We start from the raw sequence: 26,292 nt of genomic DNA, 5'->3' as shown, positions 1-26,292 counted from the left end.
TGAAATCCACACACGATTTGTTTATAGTGGTAAAGTCTTTGTGTAGGACCATTCACACTTTTTGGAATCACTGCTAAACTCGGTCACTGCAAATGATTACTATAAGACAGAGCAGAGAGTAGAGCTCAGGTTTGACATCAATTTTCCTTCTAAATGCATGTCTTAATGAAAACTGAGAGCACATCTCCCATTAGTTTTAAACACACTCCCATATACTAACCTGAAAATTTCCACATACTGGGTCAATACATACAGCACCTAGTATTCCCAAATGATCACCCATCTGGTACTGGACAGCCTCATTGTTGCTTAACTTTGGTGATCTAATGAGAACCGGTGTGTCAACAGGTTTATGGCGTGTGCGTTAAAACATAAAATGAAATTTCAGGCCGAATGGTTAATCTATGGAATTCGTGGATAAGCATATAAACGGGGTAGTTGCAACAATGATGCAAACACTTTGCTAAAGCCAACCAATATTTCAATCATGGAACTGACCTTAATCTGTAGTAGAAAAGAAATTTAATGAAAAGAAAATGCCTCCTTTAAAAACGTTAAAAGATTAAGAGGGCAAGTGGAAGCTGTAGTGTTAATAATAATAATAATAATAATAATAATAATAAAAAAGACATTCTTTTTTTATCTAAGTTTTTTTTAACTACGAATTCAGATTGGTACCCGACAGAAATATCGGTTATCTTTGGAGATGTGTTTATCTTATTACTTTATGTAGTCTGTTTCAATTTTATGCTTGCCCCCCTAATTCCATGTGTGTGTGTGTTTTCCCATTGTCACATGTTTTAACAGATATAAACAATTTTTTTTTGCATTTTATGACTATCATAAAGTGTTGTTTCATTTAATGCCATAACCAACAAATTCTTAGCTCAACTATACTAGTAATTTACCAATATGCGTCTTTCCTCTGAAGAGAAGAATAGCCTTCTTTGAAACTCAGCAGATTAGGATTCTTAATAATAGTCTTGATTTCTTTTTCTTATATATATATATATATATATATATATATATAAAATATCAACAAGTTATGAATTCTAGATTTGATTCAAATCAACAAGTTATGAATTTTAGATTTGATTCATTCAAATGTTGACACTAATTTCTGATTGTTTTAGCATCTGATATTCACAAAAGGGGCCACGAGAAGGTTGCCAACTCAGCGAGAACATGAACATCGTCAAACCCACAGTCTGCTCTGGTAACCCTAGCACCATTGCTTACTTCTTGGCTGAGGCTATGGCAAAAAAGACAGTGCAACACCAGGATATTTTTCAGAGAGTGTAGTTTTTTTTTTTTTTTTTTTTAAAAGAAAAAAATCCCCAAAGAACGGTTATTTGATGGATTTTTTAAAACTTATTTTTAGTTTTTGTTATCAAATTTAGTTTAGAAATTATTTTGTTGCATCACAACCATAGTTTAAAGTAATGATATCAAATTTTTTCTTTATATTTGCAATATGACACCAGGTAAAAAAAAAAAAAATACCACACACTAATAACATATATATATATATATATATATATATATATATATATATATATATATATATATATATATATTTATATATATATAGATATGTTATTCCAGACATTCTTTGTGTTAGTGCAAGCATTATTGTTTTTCCATTTATTTTGTATACTCTCTCTCTTCAAAATTTGCAACAAACTTAACATTACCAATATCATTTCTTTCTGATATTCCTCAGAGAGTCCAATTTGAAGCAGCGTGTATATACAAGAATCGTCCATCCCTCCCACGGGGCTGGTGGGAGTATCGCAGCCATTGTCATGGATACAATTGCGTTGTCATAGAAACCACCTGGCGTCGTTCACTGTAAGGCAAGGAGTATTTCGAGGAGGGGCTTAAGTGACGAGACTGCGCCGGCGGCCACAGTCGTTTTCGGCCACTGGTGCTAGTATAGTTTGCACATTGTACCTGTTCTGATGCCGGGTCGGAAAGTACTTCATATCGACTACGCTGAGCGGTCGACGATCCAAGCGAGAGGAGGGTCGCGTTTCTAAAAGATAAACAGAAAAAGAGTTTTATTTTAATAAAGTTTGATACTATTATAAAAGTAATAAAACAACATTGACATTTCTCTCTTTTATTTGACCTGGTTGAGCATCTCTTATGTACATCAATACTATATAAAGAGGAAAATATCCGACATAAAAAAACAACATTATATACACACACACATATCTATATATACGTATTATATAGACACACACACACTAGCTGTGTATATCTAGCGTTGCCCGGTCGAAACATATTGCCGAGTGGAGGGATTACTCACATATTTTAAATAGTAAGTTACTATAACATGTTGGATTTAGGGAAGTATAAAACAAATCGATTTTGGTTTATGAAAATCAAACGCGAAGTAACTTTCATAGCTTAAACGGTAAATAACTCATAGCTTAAATAAATAAGCTTGCTTCCAGTTTTAGACGCAGATTTTGTCAGCTATTAATAATTGAAAATAAATTAAAAATAAATTAAACTTTAATATTTTTAAATAGCACAATTAAAACGATTCTGTTACAACAAATAATAACCTTAAGCTAATTATTAAAATAGATTTTCTTTAATGTAATATGGAAATGAGGTTACTCATTGAATCTACATTTCCTTTGAATACATAGTATATATGTAGAAATCATGCTGGAATAGAAATGTAAATAAGTCCAGTTTTAATATAGAAATTAATTTGTGAAACAGTGCGCCTTTTGTATATATTAACTTTTGAACAGACAGGACACAGACACAGAAATTATAGTAGTAAGTTATGAAAATATATGGCAATTAAGCTATACAGTGTCTTCTGTGTTTCATATATAGCTATCTTTTGAATCTTTACTTCACCACTTATCAAGGCCCGGAAGCCACTCGGGGGTAAGGGTTATTGCATGTACAGTAATCAATGGGATAATATCGTAGTAATCGTTAGTAATGGAGATTTGATAACATGTCTTACTTAATGAGGGCAGTTTATCAGGAATTTGTTTATGTTTGACTTGAAGACATCCAAGTTGTAGTCAGGTGGGAAGCAGGCAGACGGAACAGAGTTCCATAGGCGTGCGGTTCTAAGAAAGAAGCTTTGTTCATGGAATCTACGTTTCGATTTAGGCACAGATAAAGAGTGAGGAAAATTATTGGCAGTGGTTTCAGCTAGACGGGTGTTTTTCGTGAAAGATTGGCGAGGGGGGGACCAGAGACTGGAGCTCAAACGAGCAATAACGATAAAACAAAGACAGGCTCGCAACGTCTCTTCTGTGGGAGAGAGGTTGCAGGAAAGAGAAAAGGGTATCCCCCACTAAGGCACTAAGTCTATTTTGTACTCTGTCAAGGCAGGATAGGCTGTTTTAGCAACTCCTGCCCAGATGTGGCAGCAGTACTCCATCCTTGGACATACTTAGCTCATCTGTCATTTAAAAAAAAAAAAAATAAATAAAAAAATAAGAAAGTTTTATATAAAAAAACAAAAAATAAATTGGAACTTCACTTCTCCATGATCTGATTTTTTTTCTGGAGGATTTAATTTACCCTGGTCATGTATAATTGTTTTCCCGTTCCTTATGGACTACCAATGGATTATCAATGGACTCATTTTGGATTTATCCTGTTCTAGATTTTACCTTCTTATTCATTGGATTTTTACCATATCCTTTTTCTCCCTTTTTCTTGTTTTCTTAATCATTTGAATCCCTATCAACTGTCAGTAACCGTTTAATTAAGTTTTTGATGCAAGTATGATTAATTTCATATTTGTAGTTTCTTTCAATGCATTAATCTGCAGAATTTATTGTATATTTTTCTGATGAGAAGAATTGCATTTTTTGAAACACTGCAGAATAAGGTCTTTCTGGTTTATTTGTACTCCTTGTCGGATAATTAAAATTTTGTATACCTTCTTACAGCTTTATTTTCTTTTGAAAATTTGAATAAATTTTCAATAACATTTTTCTAAAATAAATAAATAAGTAAATAAATAAATAAAAGGTGTTTCGTTTAGAGGTGCAAACTTTAAAATAAATCACAGAAAAATATGTTTATTATACAAATGCGGTTGGTTGCCCACAGATTAATTTTTTGTCATTTATAATTTAAATAAAATTTCGGACATATAATCCCACAGCTCGCATGTACATGGCGTAATCTAGAGGTCCACTCTTCAAACTTTAAACATTAAATCAGGCTGTATTTCGGCAATAACGCTTCAAATGTTGTTTTCCAAGTGGTCTATTGTGATAGGTTTATCAGCGTAGACATGAAACTTTGCATACCCCTAAAGAAAATAATCAATGGAGTTAAATCGCATGAAAAAAGTGGCCAGTTAACAGGTTCATTTTGTGAAATTATTTGTTCATCAAATGTTTGTCTCAGAAAATGAGTGTATCATTTGCAATTTGCTTGCAAATACTGATCGAGTGTCAGTCTCTTCATGATGAATTGCCAAACCAAGTTGAACTCAAAATAACCAATAGTTGTCAAATCCGTAATCAAGGAAAAAAAGAGTTGTCAATTTAAAGTTCGCTGCCACTAAAAAACAACAGAATAAAATCATATATATATATATATATATAATAAAATCATATATATATATATATATATATATGTTTGGAACATAAATTTGTCTCTGATGAGGTGTTTAGTGAAACGAAACATGTGAAAGGCGAATTGTACTATGAATAAAATAACGCGTGTGATGATGTGTCTAGTTGAAACCACAATCAATAATTTCCCCCATTCTTTATCTGTGCCTAAACTTAAACGTAGATTCCATGAACAAAACTTCTTTTTTAGAACTACACACCTGTGAAACTGTTCTGTTATCCTGCTTTCCAACTGACTACAATATAGTCGTCTTCAAGTCCAATGTAAACAAGTTCTTGATGAGTTGTCCCCTTAAGTAATTCAATTTACCAAATTTCCACTACTAATGATTACTACGATATTTTCCCCCATTGACTACTGTACATTTATTAACACTTCACCTCGAGTGATCTCTAGGCCTTGGTAAGTTGTGATTCCAAAAAAACTAAGATATAAATGCATCTTTGGTTTAATAGGCTTATTTACGATTATATATATATACTAGCTGTACCCGGCCACGCGTTGCTGTGGCTCAGTTTGTTAAAATGGAACACATTCCTCAAGAAAAATTGTTCATTTATTTACTTTTATTATTTTTTGCAATTTTTTTTAATCAATAAAAGGGTACTTGTGAATTTAACGAACCAGACGTAACTCAGCATTTGCTCGGCTTTGTCCGGCGCATGACGTCAACAGCCGGATAAAACCGAGCGTTGGCGATAAAATAAAAACAACGCTACTACAACAAAATAACTGTACAACGAAATTGTAAAATGTAGAAACATAAATTAAATAAGTAAAAAGCAAAAAAAAAAAAAAAGTTCATTTATGTTTTTTATTATCGTTTGGAATTGTTTTCTGTTTTCAAAATAAATACATATAAAACAAGTTTTTTTTGTTAAATAATAGGAAACTTTTTTTTGTCTGAACTGTTTTTTTTTTTAATTTTTAACGTCAACATAAACATATTGTCTATGTCTTAAACACGTAAAAGTTCATATTTTTTTGTTTTTGCAACTCTTTATGTCAAATAAATGGAAAAAGCTTAAAAAAGGGCGATAAAAAGCATTGGGGGGCAGGAACAAGGATTATTTGTACATTTATTTTTGCTAGAAACAAGGATTTTTTTTATTTATTAGTAGAAGGAAGGTTTCGGCGTTCCTATTTGGTACAGTGACCAAGAAACCCTCCTTTTTGGCGGGGTCGTATCCACCGAAGACCCAGACCAGTGTCAGAAGTCTGCCGATGTTGTGTTTTCTGCGGTTAAAAACGGACTCGTCGATTTCTACCGTATGGCCTGGGCCTCCAATCTGCTGGGGATTCCTAAGAAAATAGTCCCTGCATATATCACGCAGGAAAGTTTCCCAATCCACAATTGTGTGGCGAGAACGTAACCCACATTCGCGATGGAGATTTTTTATAGATGCCATCTCGAACGCCCATAAGTATATTATTTTTATTATACATGCAATGGTTAGTCGGGATTTTGAGAAGAAGGTCCCAATCCTAATGGAGGTCCATCGACGACATGTTACACTTCTACACCTCCAACCGTAACCGTCGGAAAGGCTTGTTCTCTTTGCAAGTACACAATCCTAGCCAAAATGTAAACACCTTTTCTCTTCTGCCAACAATTTTCGTTGCTGGCAAAAGTTTAGTGCAGTGTAGTGTTAAGAACGGCTTTCGGAATAGACACCCCTAACCTTGTCAGCATACCCGAAAAGCTATAAAAGTTGACGTGTCGAATGTGAACGATGAGTTGGATGTAATGTAAAAATGTACCGAATTTAAAAGGGAACGAAATTCAAATTTCCGTTCCATTTTTACAACAACTGTAAAGCAGAGCATTCCATGCAAATTTTAACTAACTTACTGTATTAATGCTATTTTTTTAAGCAAAAATAAAAAAAAAAATATTTAAGTTTGGCTATAAATTCCTAAACTCATTTCACCCTAAATAATTTAGGGTGACTGAAATAGGAATCTAATTGAATCTTTAATTTCCTGAATAGTATGCGAGAAATTCATTTTTCTTTGAGTTGTATCGAATTCATTAATGCAGACTTTAGGGGCTTTTTTCGTAATGTTCCTGTAAAAATTATTTTTTATTGTTACAAATTACGATGCTTTATTTATATAAAAAAGCAAAAATAAATTCTTGCATTTTTTATTTACTACTGAAAACCATAACTTTAGTAAAGGTATTTTTTGTTTAAACAAAAAACATTTTCACTAAGAGTTAAGTAAAAATAATTAGTTCATTATATTCTGAAATTATAATAAATACTAAAATTTTCATTAAAATTGGTTAATTTCCTGATTTTTGGTGAATTTTTAAGTAAAGGGAGGGGTCAAAATGTTTATACACTTTGAGCGCCGGCATTCATTTTGTCTGTACCTACCATTTTTCGATGAATATTTGATAGGGAAGCGACCACGCGTGGTTAATTAAAATTAAATTTCAATCACATGGTTACATTATCAATAATCATGTGATTAAACGCATTGAAAACTTACCGATATTGTAAACACATTCTGTGTAGTGGTGAGACCAAAATATCCTTTTAGTGATATCACATGGTGTTGGCAACTGAGATTTAAAAAAAACCCGCGAGATCAGGAGAAAGAAATCTCCAGAAAATCGCTAGATTTTTAACTTTTATCGTTTGAAATTTTCAAAAAATCGCTAATCCCCCCCCCCAAAAAAAACACCATATTTTAACTTTCTACCATAAAAAAATTACAAATATAGTATATTCAATATATAAAATGTTCCGTGTTTTCTCACTATATGTTTCTGGAATTATATTGAAGTGGTTAGCTCCCCAGAAGGCTTACATATTTTATCAGCTAGTTTTACCTGTTTTTTTCAGAGAGGGTATTTTTTTTTTGCAAGAAACAAATCATGAACTCAAACTTTTTATAATAAAAGTTAAATTGAAATATACTGCAAATTAAGCATCACAATAATGGTGCAACATATTTTGAAATTAGAAAAATAAAAAAACAAAAAAAAACTTTGTTTTAGCACAATTTTATGTTTTAAAGTATTTTCAAGCGCTTTTCTTTATTTTTTAATCTAAAATTGCGGGTGTGTGGGTGCCAAATATCTCCAGATTTTCTAGAATTCCCCACTAGATTGCAACGTAACCCACATTCGCGATGAGATTTTTTATAGATGCCATCTCGAACGCCCATAAGTATATTATTTTTATTATACATGCAATGGTTAATCGGGATTTTGAGAAGAAGGTCCCAATCCTAATGGTGGTCCATCGACGACATGTTACACTTCTACACCTCCAACCGTAACCGTCGGAAAGGCTTGTTCTCTTTGCAAGTACACAATCCTAGCCAAAATGTAAACACCTTTTCTCTTCTGCCAACAATTTTCGTTGCTGGCAAAAGTTTAGTGCAGTGTAGTGTTAAGAACGGCTTTCGGAATAGACACCCCTAACCTTGTCAGCATACCCGAAAAGCTATAAAAGTTGACATGTCGAATGTGAACGATGAGTTGGATGTAATGTAAAAATGTACCGAATTTAAAAGGGAACGAAATTCAAATTTCCGTTCCATTTTTACAACAACCATAAAGCAGAGCATTCTATGCAAATTTTACCTAACTTACTGTATTAATGCTATTTTTTTAAGCAAAAACAACAAAAAAAAATATTTAAGTTTGGCTATAAATTCCTAAACTCATTTCACCCTAAATAATTTAGGGTGACTGAAATAGGAATCTAATTGAATCTTTAATTTCCTGAATAGTATGCGAGAAATTCATTTTTCTTTGAGTTGTATCGAATTCATTAATGCAGACTTTAGGGGCTTTTTTCGTAATGTTCCTGTAAAAATTATTTTTTATTGTTACAAATTACGATGCTTTATTTATATAAAAAAAAGCAAAAATAAATTCTTGCATTTTTTATTTACTACTGAAAACCATAACTTTAGGAAAGGTATTTTTTGTTTAAACAAAAAACATTTTCACTAAGAGTTAAGTAAAAATAATTAGTTCATTATATTCTGAAATTATAATAAATACTGCAATTTTCATTAAAATTGGTTAATTTCCTGATTTTTGGTGAATTTTTAAGTAAAGGGAGGGGTCAAAATGTTTATACACTTTGAGCGCCGGCATTCATTTTGTCTGTACCTACCATTTTTCGATGAATATTTGATAGGGAAGCGACCACGCGTGGTTAATTTAAATTAAATTTCAATCACATGGTTACATTATCAATAATCATGTGATTAAACGCATTGAAAATTTACCGATATTGTAAACACATTCTGTGTAGTGGTGAGACCAAAATATCCTTTTAGTGATATCACATGGTGTTGGCAACTGAGATTTAAAAAACCCCGCGAGATCAGGAGAAAGAAATCTCCAGAAAATCGCTAGATTTTTAACTTTTATCGTTTGAAATTTTCAAAAAATCGCTAATCCCCCCCCCCAAAAAAAAACACCATATTTTAACTTTCTACCATAAAAAAATTACAAATATAGTATATTCAATATATAAAATGTTCCGTGTTTTCTCACTATATGTTTCTGGAATTATATTGAAGTGGTTAGCTCCCCAGAAGGCTTACATATTTTATCAGCTAGTTTTACCTGTTTTTTTCAGAGAGGGTATTTTTTTTTGCAAGAAACAAATCATGAACTCAAACTTTTTATAATAAAAGTTAAATTGAAATATACTGCAAATTAAACATCACAATAATGGTGCAACATATTTTGAAATTAGAAAAATAAAAAAACAAAAAAAAACTTTGTTTTAGCATGTTAAAAGTATTTAGGTTGGTAGATAATTAAATTCTACTGTATTGGTATAAGCTTTTTTTTTTTGCTGTTGTTTCTTGCTTTTTACAATTTTCGACTAAATACTTCTAAATTAAGCGGGTTTGCTTAGATCGTATTTTGAACTAAACTTCGGAGGTTGGAATGCCCCCTCCCCACCTAAAATGCACTTGGAAAAATCGATGTTATAGCGAGATTTCAGAACAGTTAGCCGAAAAAAAGTTGAAAAACAAAACAAATAATCAATAAATAATTGTTACCAAAGGCAATAAATGCTACATTTTTTAATTACATGAATGAGTTTATTTTATGTTTTAAAGTATTTTCAAGCGCTTTTCTTCATTTTTTAATCTAAAATTGCGGGTGTGTGGGTGCCAAATATCTCCAGATTTTCTAGAATTCCCCACTAGATTGCAAACGAAATCTCCAGATCTAGCAGGAAAACCGCTAAATTGGACACACTAGTCATGTGACGGGAAGCGGTAATAAATAATTGTCCCTAAATAAAAAGAATGGCCTATCGGTACAAAGAGAACCACCTATTTATTATAGAAAAATTAAGTATGATGTTATAATTAAGAAGAAATATATAGAAACACACATGGGTATAGTAAACATACTATACCAAAACGTGGAAGCCATCCGTCCAGTGGTTCTTTAGACTATTAATTGCGAACGAACCAAGAGTTACATTTTGATATATATAGATAGATAGATATTTGAAATATAATTATCCATAGGCACGTGTTTCATCCTCTTAAGACTCATCAGTGTGGCTTAACCTAATGTGATTCGAAACCAGAACTCCAGAAATTAAACCCGACACACTACCACTGAGCTAAACCTCGTTAGTGAATATATCGCTTTTATAAATGCTATTTATTTGTTTATTTGCAATATAACATGTAAACCTTAGTTATTCAGAGAAACATTTTAAATTTTCTTCCAAAATTATTTACAAGCAATTGTTTTTACTCATTTCAAAAAGATATATTTTCATGATATGTAAAATGTCAACGATATTCACATGTGAGGAGGCTTAATCAGTGCGTAAAATGAAATGTTCAGTTTGAAAAAATTAAAACGCATTCAACATTAATTTAATTTGTACATACAATACTGGACGTATTTTTCTTTAAAAGTGTTCAAAATGATGTGTGTGGGGGTGTCAGTAGTGACTTGGGTGGAATCTGAGAAGAACCTGCAGTTTACTCATCCCAATTCTATCCAAGTAATGAAAATAACTGCAGCCATTAATAAACGTCGAAAACTAGAAAGCTTTTTTTATAAATATATATATATATTATAAAATAACTGCAGCTATTAATAAACGTCGAAACTAGAAAGCTGTTTTTTTTTCAAGAATTCAGTTGTTTAAAAGAATTTCTAAATTGTGAAGAATTTTAAAGAGTTTCATTTATTGTATCTGTGGTAAAAATAACTAAATGCTATGAGATAATGACATCTCAGCAACGATGGGTACATTTGCTAGTTCATAACAGAACTAAATTTATTTTCCAAGACGCATTTCATCGTTTTTATCCAGAATTTCTGTTTCCTCCACAACTGAAAGTCAATACAGATAAAAACGCAACCAGATAGAAACGGAGTGCCAAAAGAGAACAAACAAATCGACGTTTTTTTTTCGTTTAAAAAAAAAATAAATAAATAAAAAATAAAGAAATACAAGAAAATTTTTAAGTGCTTTTTCAATCTTAAAAACATTTGTACCGAATAAACCTGTGTGAAAAAAGGGTCATATCATTTAGAGTTTATATTGCATATGAATCCAAATTCTTACCTGTGTTTGTCCTATATAATTTTTTTTTTTTGTTACAAAAGAATCACCACTTATCAAGGCCTGGAGGCCACTAGAGGATTAGGGTTGATGAGTGTACAGTAGTCAATGTGAAAATATCGTGTAGGGGAAATTTGGTAAATTAGATTACTTAAGGGGACAGCTCATCAAGAACTTGTTCATGTTGGGCTTGAAGATGGCCACATTGTAATCAGTTGGAAAGCAGGAAAACGGAACAGAGTTCCATAAGCGTGTAGCTCTAAGAAAGCAGCTTTTTTTCATGGAATTAACGTTTAGGTTTAGGCACAGATAAAGAGTGGGGGAAATTATTGATAGTGGTTTCAGATAGATGAGTGTTTTTTGTGAAAGTCAGGCCATAAGTGGATCATAGATTAGAGCTCAGACAAGCACTTGCTTGAAAATAACAATAAAGCAGAGACAGGCTTGCAACGTCTCGTCTGTGTGAAAGAGGTTGCAGGGAAGAGAAAAGGGCATCCCCCACTGGGTTACGAAGTCTATTTTGAACTCTATCAAGGCAGGATAAGTCCTTTCTAGCAGCTCCTGCCCAGACGTGGAAATATACTCTATCCTTGGACGTACTTAGCTCTTATACAAGTAGAGAATTGCATCAGATATCTACTGGATCGATAGAACGATCCCACCATTTTTCCAGCAGCCTTGGCAACGGATTTGATGTATGTGTTCCAACTCAGGTCAAGAGTAAAGGTCAGACCTAGAAGCTTCCCAAGACGAGAGCCATTCATTTCAATTGATGCCAGAGGGTATCAGAGCGTTGATAATGAAAAAATAGACGCTTGATTTTAGATGCATTAAAATTAACCATGCTATTTATTTTTAATCATGCACGTTATTTATTTTTGTTCATTTGCAATCATTTCATATCTTTTCATATATCTTCCGTTTACTTGCAATGTCGCACATTTGCTACCATGTGTCAGAGTATAATAAAAGCTGTAGACCCACCCAGGATACCCCCCGGCCAACTCCTGTCAGGCTTTATGATATATTCATTGGGTACAAAGCATAGTCTGCGAAATCGATATGAACTAACTGCTCTCTTAGAATTAACTAGTGGGATGCAATTGAAATTCTATGATTACTGTATTAATTTACTACTACAAGAAAACTTCCATCGTGCCAATTATCATAGATGCGCTTGATTCAATTCCAGATAATCTTGAGAAACAGGTGAACTCTCTGGGAATCAAATACAACACCACATTATTATTATTTAATTGTTGTGATGTTGCACTGGATTCCCAAAGAGTTTAACTGTTTTTCAAAATCATCTGGAATTGAGTCAAGCGCACCTATGATGATGACACGATGGAAGTTTTCTTGTTCCACAACCTAGCAATCTCCACCCTCAGTTTCTGATAGTTCCGTAGTTTCTCATTCTTTTTCCTGCTAAGTTGATGTTTGGGCAAGACACATAACAATTTGGCATTCATTAGTCTTTTTGTTCACAACTACAAATCTGGTTTCCTGTGAGTTATCTCAGTCACACTGAATCATGAAATCCCAAAGAATGTTAACAAGCTCATTTTCCACTACTATTTCTGGGTTACATTGGAACCACTTGTCTGTCATTTGTATTCTAAACTTTTGGCACAAACTTCAATGCAGAATATGTGCAAATCTGCGTTTAGCTCCATTCCAGATCATCATGAGAAACAGTTGAACTCCTTGGGAATTAAGTACAACATCACCGTACTCCAGAAGTCAGTTCTGCTTGGCTCAGTATACATCCTACGCCAGGTGTTTTCCATCTAATTGATTCTGTGAATATGATCACTAGCCCGCTCTTGAGTGAAAAAAAAATAAATAAAACAAAAAATAAAAACTGTAAAACATCACAATACTGTAAAGTTTACGAAAATAATAATAATCGCAAGTTTTTGTCGATCAACTGTAATAAGTGCTTCAAGATCTTTATTTCAGTTCATAAACAACAAATTTCATTTTTATCAAACTAACCCTTAATAACAACAGGAATCCTCTTTTAACCCTTTATGACTTGGTTGAACTAATTCGTTCAGTAGTAAATAAATTAATATAATGGCATAAATAAAGTGGAATCGATTCAAACACGCCTTGTACATATTAGTTCAGTATCTTGGTAAAATGCCAGATACCTCAAGATTGCAACTGTCAATTGCTTACCAACAGTACGCCACCATCTGTCCCGGAGGATTCTGTTTGTTGTCATAAACACACTTTTTTTTCAAGCACTATGGATAATAAAGGTAAGTTTATGAAATGCAGAAATTCTCAGTGGTATCTTAACTATCGAACTTAATTTTTTTTCATAGTAACTAAACAAACTAAAATTAACAAATATTTTTTTCCATCATTTACATCATAATTCAAGTCAAAGGGTTCAAATTTAAACACGTTCGAATGTGCAAAATCAATAAATAAAAAAAACATAGCTACGGTGAAAACTGAACATAAAGCTTATATGATTGGGGTTATAAAATTTTATGAGAATTTTTACGGCATCAAAATAAAAATGGAGCATGTATGTTTTGGTGGCAAAGAGTTTTTGTTTTATGGAAAGTAAAGTGTCCAAACTGTCAAGTCATGTTAGGCTATCTGATGGTGAAACCACGTGAAACAAATATTTATTAACTAGCAGGTCACCAGGTGTTGTCGGTCGTAAAACATGCATAAATATTAGATTTTCATTCATACAGAAACTGAGATGTGCATGCGAGTATTATGTTTCTTCTACAAGTAAAAAAAAAAATACTCAGGCTGAGATTGAAACCAAAACCTTAAGACAGTGAGTCAAGTACATTACCCATTAGGCCATCTTGACACGATCTTTAAAAAGTGTTTTCAAACCTATTTATTCTTAATGTAATGACTGTCATGTGAATCATTCACCCATGCGCATTCGTGGACCAGTTAGCAAACAAATAAAAACCTGACGACCCCCATGTATCAATTTGTCAATTTTGACCCCTTAGCAGCAAGCTTTTCTGGATGAAAACCGATTAAAAAGTTTTTCACATGTCTGAATATCCTATATACCAAATTTAAAGCCTGTAGATCAAAAACTGTTGATTGAGAAGTGTCCTCACACACACATTCTCACTTTGATATATATACTAGCAGGCCGCCCGGCGTTGCCTTATCGTAAAATATGCATAAACATTATTCTTTAATTCATACAGAAACTGAGGCATGTGCATGCGGACATTATGTTTTTTGTTAAACAATTCACTTCTTGTAAGTAAAAAAATACAGCAGGACTCATTAACTGGCGTTGCCCTGTGGAAGCATGCTCCCCCCCCCCCATCGTAAAAAATTAAACTATGGTTGTTGTTGGTGGCCAATCCCCAACATCCTAATGTTAAGAATGGCTTTTGGAATACACATATTCCATAGCTTTTGGAATAGACACAAACCTCTTCATGTTAAGAATGTTGTATAGAATAGACACACCTATCCTTGCCATGTTAAGAACAGCTTTCAAAATAGACACCTAATGTTACGAGGGGGGATTATCAAAGTATTTGCCCCAAATTTAACCTTGATATTCATTGTTTGCATACCCAAATGCAAAGACTACAAACCAGAAAAAAAAATTTGGAGGGTGGCAGTGTTGTGCACAGTGAAGTAGACTTGTTTATCGCGTGTGTGTAGAGCAGTGAATGACAGTGCATAATGCATGTCATTATATCTTGAAAACTACTCGTCTCTGCCAACATTAAAAGAGATTGTGTTATTCAGCATAGTCCGAAACCTATAAAAGTCGTCAGTTAAAGGAAATTGTATAGGTGGAGCCAAGGTAAAAAAATTACCTTAAAAACGTTAATGTCTGAGCAGTGTCGATAATGAGTCGTGAAAAGAGAAGTAAACTAAAAAAAAATATATTAAAAAACAAAAACAAATATATAACAAATAAATCTATTCGTAGGCAATGTAATAAGGGGTAAATTTGTACTTTAGCAGTATAAATTATTTGACTGGCAAACAAATTTAAGAAACTGGCATATACAAACTGAATCAAAATGAATGAAAATGAGGATTTTTCTGGATGTAATTCACGCTCCAAGTGTAAAAATGTGTTTTATATAAAAAGAAAGTTTTTATGATTTGTTAGTTTGTCAACAAATGAAGCATCCACTGTAGTAGAAAATAATAAAAAAAGGCAGAAAAATATAATCCAAAATGCCTCCCTAAAAACCAAGGAAAACAGAACTAAAAAAGAAAACAGGATAGTGTAAGGGTTTAGAAGACGCTCCAAAATCGAGAAATAATTTTTTTGTTTTTTTGCCCAATCACCCCAATGTAGGCTCAGTGCCACTTTGATGTAGAGGGCTACTATCTGAGACATAAATGCGTGGGTAGTATGTATTGAGTTGAGCAGCAAGATGTTTGTTTACAGAACACATTTTTGCACTGTTTTACAATAGTTCACTGTACAGAGGGAGACAACTCTCTTGTAGTAAGAGATTCGTTCATATTTGCATCTTATAAGTTCGGATGCTCGATCCAATGGTATTTTTTGATTAAATCCTAGGGAGAAAGCTGGGACTAATTTTTTGTTTTTTAATAGTAAAGACAAATTTAAAAAAAATGTTACCATAACATTTTAATTGTTTAAAAAAAAAAAAAAATTATTGCCGCAGCTTATTTTGTAAATCTTTTCATCTAATCGAAATATGGTTGGTTCGCTAATGTTTTTTAAAAACCGTACCATATCACTGACTTATAAATCCGCTTCTTTTGTAAATATTTTAATGTAATGTAAGTATCGTTGGTTCATTGATCTTCTGTTAATAGTCGGGTACAGACAACAGTTTGTATTCATTTACTAAGAGATTAGTTAATTTTTATCATCGCATGATTTAGGATGCTAAAACCAAACATGATAAAAAGAAAGCTGCGGCATAATTTTTTTATTGTAACAATATGTAGATAATGTTAATATTAATAATGCAAAATGACAAAATTTACAATGCTGAAACCAACGTAACAACAGTATTTGCAATAGATGTAAACATTACCAGAAGAAGCTGCAGTAACTTATTTGTGTCAAATTTACGACTATTTATTTGTGTAACTAAAAACTAAATGTTAAGGTAAGTTTTTGTAAATATTAGACTGTGACATCACGCAAAAGCGACGGTAGGAAATTAAAATTGATTGAAAACAATGCATGGCAGTAAGGTGTGTGTAGTTAAAGGTGAGGGCATAACTATGTAAATTTATAAATATGAGCGTGTTAGAATTTTTTGGAGGGGTTAATATGCATAAAAGTAGTGATTCATGTAGATTGAGCGGCCATATTGTTTAAGGTTTGACATGTTCGTTTTTTGTAAGAATGTGTGTAATCTTGAATAATAGAATTTTATGTTCTCAACCAATGAGAATAGCTGGAATGTTAGTAGAGAGATATTATTTGCAAATAGCGAAGTTTAAAGGCAGTTGCATGTGTATGGGTGTTTCATCCAGTTAATAGGGGTGTCAGGGAAATATAGTTATGTTTTAATATGTACCCGGTGTTGACTGGGTGTGGTGGGAGGACTTTAAAAGGAGAAAATATGACCTACTTCGTCTAAAGATCTTGGTGATCATGATGATGTCGCTTGCAGGAAATAAGGTAGAATTTTATTATAATGAATAAATATTTTATTAAATAGTAGATATACTTTAGCTGAGATCAAAATCAAAACCTAAAGACAATGAGTCAAGTACGATAACGATTACACTAGCTTGACACAACATTTGCAAAGTGTTTTAAAAAAATCTTATTCTCAACATAAAGAGGCTGTCATGTTTCTCGATTGCACACCCACAATCATGAAATAGTTGACAAATAGATAAATATCTGATGACCCCACATACAAATTTACTTATTTTGACATTTTAGCAGCTTTTTTTTTTTCAAATGAAAACTGATTAAAATGTTTTCCACATGTCTGAATACTCTATATACCAAATTTCAAGGCTGTAGATCAAAAATCCGTTGAGTATATAGGTTGAGAAGTGTCATCATATATACATTCTCACTTTTATAGATATATAGACTACTTTTAGATGTTATAATTTATTATAGAGACCTTCAAAATGTCTATGATATCACTGGATTTTATTGTTCAAAATTTTCCATAAGTTTCTTGTGTTAAAGTATTCTTGTTTTGATGGTGGTTAAATTTATACATTCTATTTTTTATGGCATATCAACCCTTTCGTATATATTCAATGTTGAGTCCAGTCATTTTAGTAAAGGTTCTGTGTTTAAACGCGTTTGCTTGAACTAGGAATTCATGGTGTGCATGCAAGGATCTATGGATTCAGTTGCATCTAATAATCAGGACAAATCTAAGCAGTACATGGCCACCTAAGTATTAACTCTTTAGGTTAGAGTAAACCCAGAAGTTATAACAACTTAAGGGGTGACCCTACATTCCTCTAGAATCCCAATTGGCAGCATCGCTCCAGACAAACACAATTCAAAACAAAAAGATTTGAGGTGATTCAATGTTAAATCCAATCACTTTGGTAAACAATTTTACGTTCAAATATTTATTTCTAGTGCTTGCTTGAACTAGTTATATAAATGCATGCATATACAACCAAATCCATTTTATCTCATATAAAACCATAGATGAGAATCTAACCAGTACTACGGTGGGTTTGAGTAGAACTAGAAGTCATGAAATTATAGAGATAACTCCACACTCTAAACCACCAAATACTGAGGTCTTACGACTGAATACAGTCTCATGTCATATTCAGCCTTGATAGAGTTCAAAACCGACTTTGAAACCTTTTTTCTTCTCTGTAACCTCTTTCCTATAGAAGAGACGTTGCGATAATAACCCTTATCCCTGAGTGGCTTCCGGGCCGTGATAAGTGGTGACCACCTTGTAAAAAAAAAAAAAAAAAAAAAAGGAAAAAGCTTGTCTATGCTCTATCATTATTTTCATGGCAAGGAATCCATTGAATTCCAATGGGATTCCCCCTTGCAAAACTTTCACAAAAACACTCGACGAGCTACAACCACTATAAACGATTCCCCCCACTCTCTAACTGTGCCTAAATCTAAATGCAGATTCCATGAAAAAAGTTTATTTCGTGGGACTACTCAGTTGCCACCATTAACAATTACTACACTAGCACTTTACATTCATTAACCCTTATCCTCGATTGGCCTTCGGGCTTTGATAAGCGGTGACTCCCAAGCAAAAAAAAAAAAAAAAAAAAAAAAATAGAACCGACTTTATTTAACACATAAAAATGGGATTCTGATAGTTTGGTTCAGGTTGAACTTGCCAATAACCGTAAATAATAGATTCTACTCAAAAGCTCTCAAATTGAGACCTCACTACTGATTGTAGTTTAATGTCAGACACGGAATGTTAAGGTATGATTAATGCATCTAAAATTGATTAAGTTTTTAGATCAGATATTTTAGAGAAAGGATCGGAGTCTGAACATTCGAAGATATTAGCCAAGAAACTGCTAAGAGGATGACCACGTGCAGTAAAGTTTTGTTTCTCTTCACTATTCTACTTCTCCAAAAGGTATATTACTTTCGACGCAATCCTCTACCTGTACAAGATCCAAATACGCCCCAAGATGAAGCACTATTATCACATCTGGGTAGACCTGCTAATAGTAGTCTTTCCTTCCGTGACAGGGTACAAAACCAGTTTCGAAATCTAGTGAGTAAAGCCCTTATCTCCTTAGTTCCTTTTTTTTACAAAAAGAAGCGTTGCAAGTCTGTCTCTTCTCTATTGTTATTTTCATGGCAAGTGCTTGGCTAAGCTTCAATTTATGGTGCGTCCCTGGAAAACATTCACAGCAGACACTCGTCCTGCTACAACAACTGTTAACAAATTCCATTACTCTGACTAAAACTAAACAAAAATTCCATGAGCAAAGTTTTTTTTCCTAGAAGTACCCGTCTTTGGAACATAATATCGTGAGGCTGCTTCTGACTATAATATAGCCACTTTCAAGTCTAATGTAAACAAGTTCTGGTTTAGCTGTTTTCTTAAATAATAAAACCATACTTAAGTTTCACCATTAACGATTATCATAGTGTTGTCCAATCAATCACCTAACGCTCATTAACCATTATCTTCAAGTGGTCGTTGGGCCTAGATAAGTAGTGACACCTCATCCCCAGTAAAGGAAAAAAAAAAAAAAAAAAAAAATCAAAAAAAATCACTGCATATATTTTCTTGATGATACAATGCTCTATAACATGTACAAGGAAAGAACAGATGTACGCAAATTTAAGACAATGGCAGAATCGTTAGAAAATGACCTCCAAACTGTAGTGGAATTAGGCCATATATGAATGGTAACATTTAATGCTAGTAAGACTAAGCTGCTCTCCTTTAATAATTACAAGTCGTCTCTCCAACCACTGATATCCATGGCAAATACCTCCCTACCTGAGAATTCTTCTTTCAAACTCCTCGGCTTAACATTCACAGGAAATATAAACTAGAAAAATACATTGAGGACATTATCAAGGCTGCTGCAAAGAAAGTGGGTTTCTTCTATCGTGCTAGAAGACTACTCACACCTGAGAGTATCCTGTACCTCTACAAGGCCACCATTCGCCCATGTATGGAGTATTGTTGCCACATCTGGGCTTGTGTATCTACCACTAGTCTCTTGGATAGTGTCCAAAAAAGAGTTTCCAATCTAATAGGTATCACTTTGTCAACTAAGCTCCAACACTTCTCCCATCGCTGCAATGTTGCATCTCTATACCTGTTTTACAAGTATTTTAATGAAATGTGGTGCTCTGATGAACTCGTTACACTTGTGCCCCTTCGACATCATATCCCTGAAAAACCTGCTTAGCAATTAAATCACACCCCTTCAATGTTGCTGTCTCTAAATGCAAGAAAGCTTTCTATTCTAATAGTGTCTTCCCTCGAACAGCTAGACTTTGGAATTCCCTTCCTGCTACCTGCTTTCCTGACTGTACTGATATGCAGAAGTTTAAATGTCACGTAAACCAACATCTTGTTAATTTTTTCTAGCTATGGTTCCAAATAGTAGCCCGTTACGTCCAATGGGAGTAAAAAAAAAAAAAGTGTCATACCCAGAATCGATTCTATTTAATACATAGATATTATCCTAACAGGTACTACCAGTTCGGAGAAGATTAGATCTGGGAGTAATGAAAACTATGGAGGTGACTACATACTCTTCAAATCTCCCAAATTGGAGTTTCATCACTGAGTTGAAAAATTTAAATATTGGCATATTTGCATACGAAAATGTCATTCAATGATAAAAAAAAAAAAAAAAATAAAAGATATATTTAACATACGATTTTATGAGAAATTTTCGATTTTATGGAAACACAGATATTAGTGAATAGGAGATATTGTAAAAAAAAAAAACATGAAATTACACAAATGCCATTCCCCCGAGCTTTTCATGAAACAAATACATGAATTAAAAACAAAACAAAAAAAGAATAAAAACATTTTAAACAAAAAGACGAAACATACAAAGCAAAGAATAGAGTGAGAATTAAAAAAAAGAAAAAAAGAGTGAGCGATAGACAAAAACAACTAAAGAAAACTAAAGAACACAAATAAAGACGACTTTTTTTTCTCTAAAAATAGTTAAAACCAAAAAAAGAAAGTGAGCGCAGGTTGTGTCGCCAGAGAAAGCAGACAGCGTTTAGGAAATTAATCACATTACCTGCCGTGGACAAGGGCATTAAGCAGGATTTTCGATGCTTCTGCAACGGATATAAAATACAAAATATAAAGAAATGACATGTTTGAAAGATATCCCGCTCAACCATCCTACTCAAAATGGAGCCACTCAGTCTCCACTGTGTGCCGTCATGGATCTACAAGTTACATAAACATGCTTAAGAAAAATGAATATATATAAGTCATACTTACCCGTTTTTTTTTTTTTTTTTTTTTTTCGGGATGCATTGAAATCATTTTAGCTTTAGTTTTTAATTGTTTTCATATATTTTTAAAAATTTATTAAGAAAAAGAAATAAAATTTTAGTAGTAAGGGAGACAAATCTTCACATTTTTCGATTAAAAACACGAGTTATTGTCCTACTTCGTTCTTAAGTGAACTGGTAGTATGAATTCATACTACGAGATAATTTTAATAAGCTGTATGTTATGTCATCCAAAGCAAAACAGAAGAAAAATGAAAAATTGTTTAATCACACAATACAATAAAAACAAAGTCGTGTACAGAAATTAATATTTTGTCTGATTACACACACACACACACACACACACATACACATTTCGATATATGAGAGCAGATTTTAATTACAAATTAAATAGCAGCAACCTGAGAACGCTGTTGTTGTATTCACATTCACTTGACAGAATAATAAAGTTTTGCTCCTTAGCATGCAAATGCGTGCATTAAGTTGTCCTTTTTATGCATATACAGATTTAATATTTTTTTTTTACGTACATAAAAATGTTATGCATGAAACAAATTATGTTATTGAAATTTTTTTAATCCAGAATACCATTTTAAGGACTTAACTGTGGACTTTTATAAAATTCTTCCTTCCTTCATTTTATAAATTTTTCTCTTTATTTCTTATACATAAACTTTTTTCCTTTTTATATGTATTTCCATATTTTTTATATGCTCTTTATATCTCCATTCCTAGTTTTTTTTATTACTTTTTTCTTTTCTGTCCTTTACTTCTTTTATTTTATTTTTAATGACCCTGATTATTTCCTAATGATCCTTATTTTTCTTACTATTGTTTATTTATATACTTCTTTTTCATTTCTTTACACTCTTATTCACGTTCCTTCTTTGTAGATATATTTTATAGTTTATTTTTTTATTTTCTTTAATATTTCTTAATATATGCATTTATAATTTTTAATCTGAATATTCTTAAGCCAGCTTTTATTTATATTTTACTAGCAGGGTGCCCAGCATTGCTCTGTTGTAAAATATGCTTAAATATGATATTTTGATTAATGCATATTTCGTATTTACTATTATATTGGACCCAATATATAATAATGATTTAAAAAGTTAAAAAAAAAAAAGACAAGGAACGAAACCAAAATGTTTAGTTTACGATTTATTTTTGCCTCTGCTGTTAATGACTGAGCTATAAAGACATGTTTGCTACACGGCTAAAATATTAAATTATGAACCAATAGCTACTACGTTATGCATGCATGTTCATAAAGTGTTTACTATAACGTTTTTATGCAAATATTACACAAGTATAAATCATGTAGAATATCTGCATGAATATAATTACACGTAATAGTTTACTAAAGATGATCATCCCATAAGAAAACCGAAGAAACTAATAGGGAATTAATTAAAATGAATGTTTCAAAGAATATGCAAATTAGCTAGATCTTTTGCAGATGAACGCAATTCCATGAACCATATATAACAAAGTTGCATTTTTTTAAAAAATAAATAGAAAAAAAACATAAAAATAAATAAAAATATAGGAATATAGATTTTGAAACCAGTACTATATGTTTGGTACAATATAATATTCACTAGAAAATTGGCTCAACAATAATAAATACGAAATCTGCATGAATTAAAATATATCTAACCCTTTATGACCTGGTTGAACTAATTCGTTCAGTCGTAAATAAATGAATTTATAACGGCATTAATAAAGTGGAAGTGATTCAAACACGCCTTGTACATATTAGTTCATTATCTGGATAAATGTCAGATACCTCCGGATTGCAACTGTCCATTGCTTACATTCAGTATGCCGCCATCTGTTTCAAAGTGTGGAGAATTTCATTGTTGTCATAAACACATTTTTTCAAGCACTATGGATAATAATTAAGGTAAGTTTATGAAATGGAAAAATTCTCAGTGGTAGTTTAACTATTGAACTTCATAATGAAAGAGCGTTAGAGTGAAAAAATTTTTAAATCATAGTATCATTATGATTTTAAACTAATTAAAATTAATAAATATTCATTAATCATCTACATCGTAATTCAAGCCATACAAGGTTAAGTATATCTTATGACGCTAGTATAAAGATGTATGGAAAAAACTTCAAATCTCTATGTCAGTTATAGGTTGTATATAATAATTTACGAGGTGTCTTCAATAAGGTCCCAGACATTTTTGTACAGGCATTTAAAATTATAAATAAAATCTTAGACTCTTGAAAATTCAATATGTTATATTGCTATACGTCTTATGAGATGACTGACCAATTTTATGATTTCAGGTTGAAATGAACAGCTACAGCAGGAATTAGAATACTTCCTACTAAAGTTTGATTGTCACAGTTGGTGAATTTCAAAAATGCAATCGGAATGTGAGGACACTTTAGATGAACAATATGCAATAAAATTCTGTTTTAAACTTGGAAAAAAAATGCCACAGAAACGTATGGAATGCTTCAGACTGCTTGTGAACCATCTTGCATGAATCGAGCATCAGTTTTTGAATGGCATAAGAGATTCAAGGAAGGCAGGGAGTCTGTGAGAAATGATGAGGTGTGGGAGGAGTAAGGAAATTAGAACATCAGAGTCGTTCCCCCTGTTGGATGGGGATGTCCATATTCTATTCAAGGCAATGTTGATAAAAAATATCAGTTTTGTAGAGGGTATTTTGTAGACCCTCTCCCGCACCACACGCCTGCTCTTTAGATAATAAATTTTTATCATGATCTAAAGAAAATTACACACATGCTGACTTTTAATGGTGGATTTCAACCAGAACTTACCACCATACTTACAAAACTGTTTAAGCGTTACCTTAAAGAGAAGTACTTCCCAACACCCTGGAAAACCTCATCAGTATGCCCTGTATTTAAGAACTCAGGTGATAAGTCCTCTCCCTCTCAGTACAGACCAATAAGTCTCCTGTGTGTCATGAGTAAGCTGCTGGAATCCATATTAAATAGAGAAATAGTCAACCACCTCAGCAGAAATAACCTTCTTAGTGACATGCAATATGGTTTCCGTTCTGCCAGATCTATAGCAGATGTGCTAACTGTTATATCTCATAGGATTAGCGAATCTCTTGACAAAGGCTCCCTCTCTAGGGCAATTGCTCTTGACATATCAAAGGCCTTCGATAAGGTATGGCATAAAGGCCTACTTCACAAGATTTCCAGCTACGTTATAACTGGAAATGTTTTCTAGATCATAAAATCATTTCTCTATGATAGGCTCATAAGAGTAGTAATTGATGGGCAGAAATCAGAGGCCATCAATATTGATACTGGAGTCCCTCAGGTGTCCATCCTAGGCCCAACTCTCTTCCTGATATGCATCAATGATCTCCCAAAACACAAAACTTAAATCATTCGTTGACATCTATGCTGATGACACGACCATCTATGGCAACACATCAAAGGCTGTAAATGACAAAGTTCTCTCAGATTCTCTCTCCTCTGATCTTGAGCGTGTGGTATAGTGGGGGAGGAGGTGGCTGGTTACTTTTAATGCATCTAAAACCAAGCTCCTATCTTTACATCAAGTCAGTTGCCAAGAGCGCTGAAAAATGGTTGGTAGGATCCTTCTACCGCTCCAGAAGATATCTCACCCCTGATGCAATTCTCTATTTGTATAAAAGCCAAGTACGTCCAAGGATGGAGTACTGCTGCCACATCTGGGCAGGAGCTTCTAAAAACAGCCTATGCTGCCTTTACAGTACAAAATAGGCTTCGTGGCTTAGTGGGTGATGCCCTTTTCTCTTCTCTGCAACCTCTCTCCCACAGGAGAGACGTTGTGAGCGTCTTTGTTTTATTGTTACTATCATGGCAGGTGCTCGTCTGAACTCCAATCTCTGGTCCCCCCTCGCCAATCTTTCACAAAAAACACCCGCCTAGCTGAAACCACTGTCAAAAATTTTCCCCACTCCTTATCTGTGCCAAAATCAAAACGTAGATTCCATGAATAAAGTTTCTTTCTTAGAAGTGCATGCCTGTGGAACTCTGTTCCGGTTGCCTGTTTCCCACCTGACTACAACCTGGATATCTTCAAGTCCAATGTGAACAAATTCCTGATGAACCGCCTCCTTAATTTTATCAAATCTCCAACACTAACGTACTGTACACACAATAACCCTTATCCCCGAGTGGCTTCCGGGCCTTGATAAGTGGTGACTACCTTGTAAAAAAAAAAAGAAAAAAAAATTTCTTTCCGAATTCATTTTAAGGACCGTGAAGAGTCTAAGATATGGTTAGCTGGCTTGCTATTTGCTTTTTTATTTACTATCACCAAGTGTTGATGTATGTCATTATGTGCGTGTGTGTGTGTGTGTGCAGGTGTTGATATATGCATTAAAAGATGAATTAGTCAAGGCTGATCGCAATCGAACAAAACTTGCTTGCTTGATCTTAGAAGATGGCAAACCTTTCAAACATTTAGGATTTAAACTTCCATTTTCTTTTCTACTGATATAATAGATAAAAGTTTGTGTTAGTTTGATATTCTGCTTAATAATAATCTTCAACGAATATTATGGCCAGCCTTGTATTTATACTTGTGTTTACAACAAAAGGAAAACACTTGAATACGAAAAGAAAAAAAAAAAAGAAAAAAAAAAAAAAGAAAGGACGAAATGGAAAAGCTTCGCTCTATCATCTCAACGAGTCGAGGAGCAGGGTGAAAGTATTTCTATTTTGTTGTGTCGTCATTGTGTTTTGCTCTTTGATCAATTCATTTAGCAATGGTTAGCAACCACAATAAGCAGGATTCTTGAAATATCTTAAGGTTCCTTCGCTATTTGAATAGAATGCTTCTTTTCGCTTTCGTTTGTTTCAATTACACCTCTGCATCAATAGTTTTTTTTTTTTGTGTTTTTTTTTTTTTACAGCATATCAACCCCTTTTTCGTATTATTTAATACCAAATCTGGTCATTTGCCAAAAAAAAAAAAAAAAAAAAAAAAAAAAAAATTATGCTTCAAGTTCTTTATATCTTTAAACATTTATTCATGGTGTTTGGTTTGGTTGTTTTGTAGTGGAAAATTGTTGCTTTTGTTTTGGGCTTTGCAGAACATGATTGAGTTTTGCAAAAAGGAAAAGAAAAATAATAACATTAATGTTCAGT

The 26,292-nt window shown here is 33.0% G+C and overlaps 1 protein-coding gene across 6 annotated transcripts in view; it reads right to left on the bottom strand.

Annotated features, from left to right (window-relative positions):
• Positions 1-1,643: 1,643 nt before the first annotated feature.
• The window catches only part of LOC145303397 (proline-rich protein 5-like), a 493,349-nt gene continuing 468,700 nt past the window's right edge, over positions 1,644-26,292 (bottom strand). For 4 of the 6 annotated variants that reach the window (XM_080144706.1, XM_080144708.1, XM_080144710.1 and 1 more), the window contains 2 exons: positions 20,931-20,970; positions 1,644-2,035 (listed from right to left, as the gene is read on the bottom strand). In XM_080144706.1, coding sequence (XP_080000832.1) covers positions 1,804-2,035; positions 20,931-20,970 — 272 coding nt within the window. In that variant the 3' untranslated portion in view covers positions 1,644-1,803. The remainder of the gene's footprint in view (positions 2,036-20,930; positions 20,971-26,292) is intronic. The other 2 variants (XM_080144707.1, XM_080144711.1) reach the window with 1 other exon arrangement.

Source organism: Euprymna scolopes, chromosome 19 (genome assembly GCF_053919585.1).
Source record: "Euprymna scolopes isolate OS-2025 chromosome 19, ASM5391958v1, whole genome shotgun sequence".
NCBI lineage: Eukaryota > Metazoa > Mollusca > Cephalopoda > Sepiida > Sepiolidae > Euprymna > Euprymna scolopes.
The sequence above is the reverse complement of the archived record's forward strand: the minus strand, read 5'-3'. Positions and strand labels throughout refer to the sequence as shown.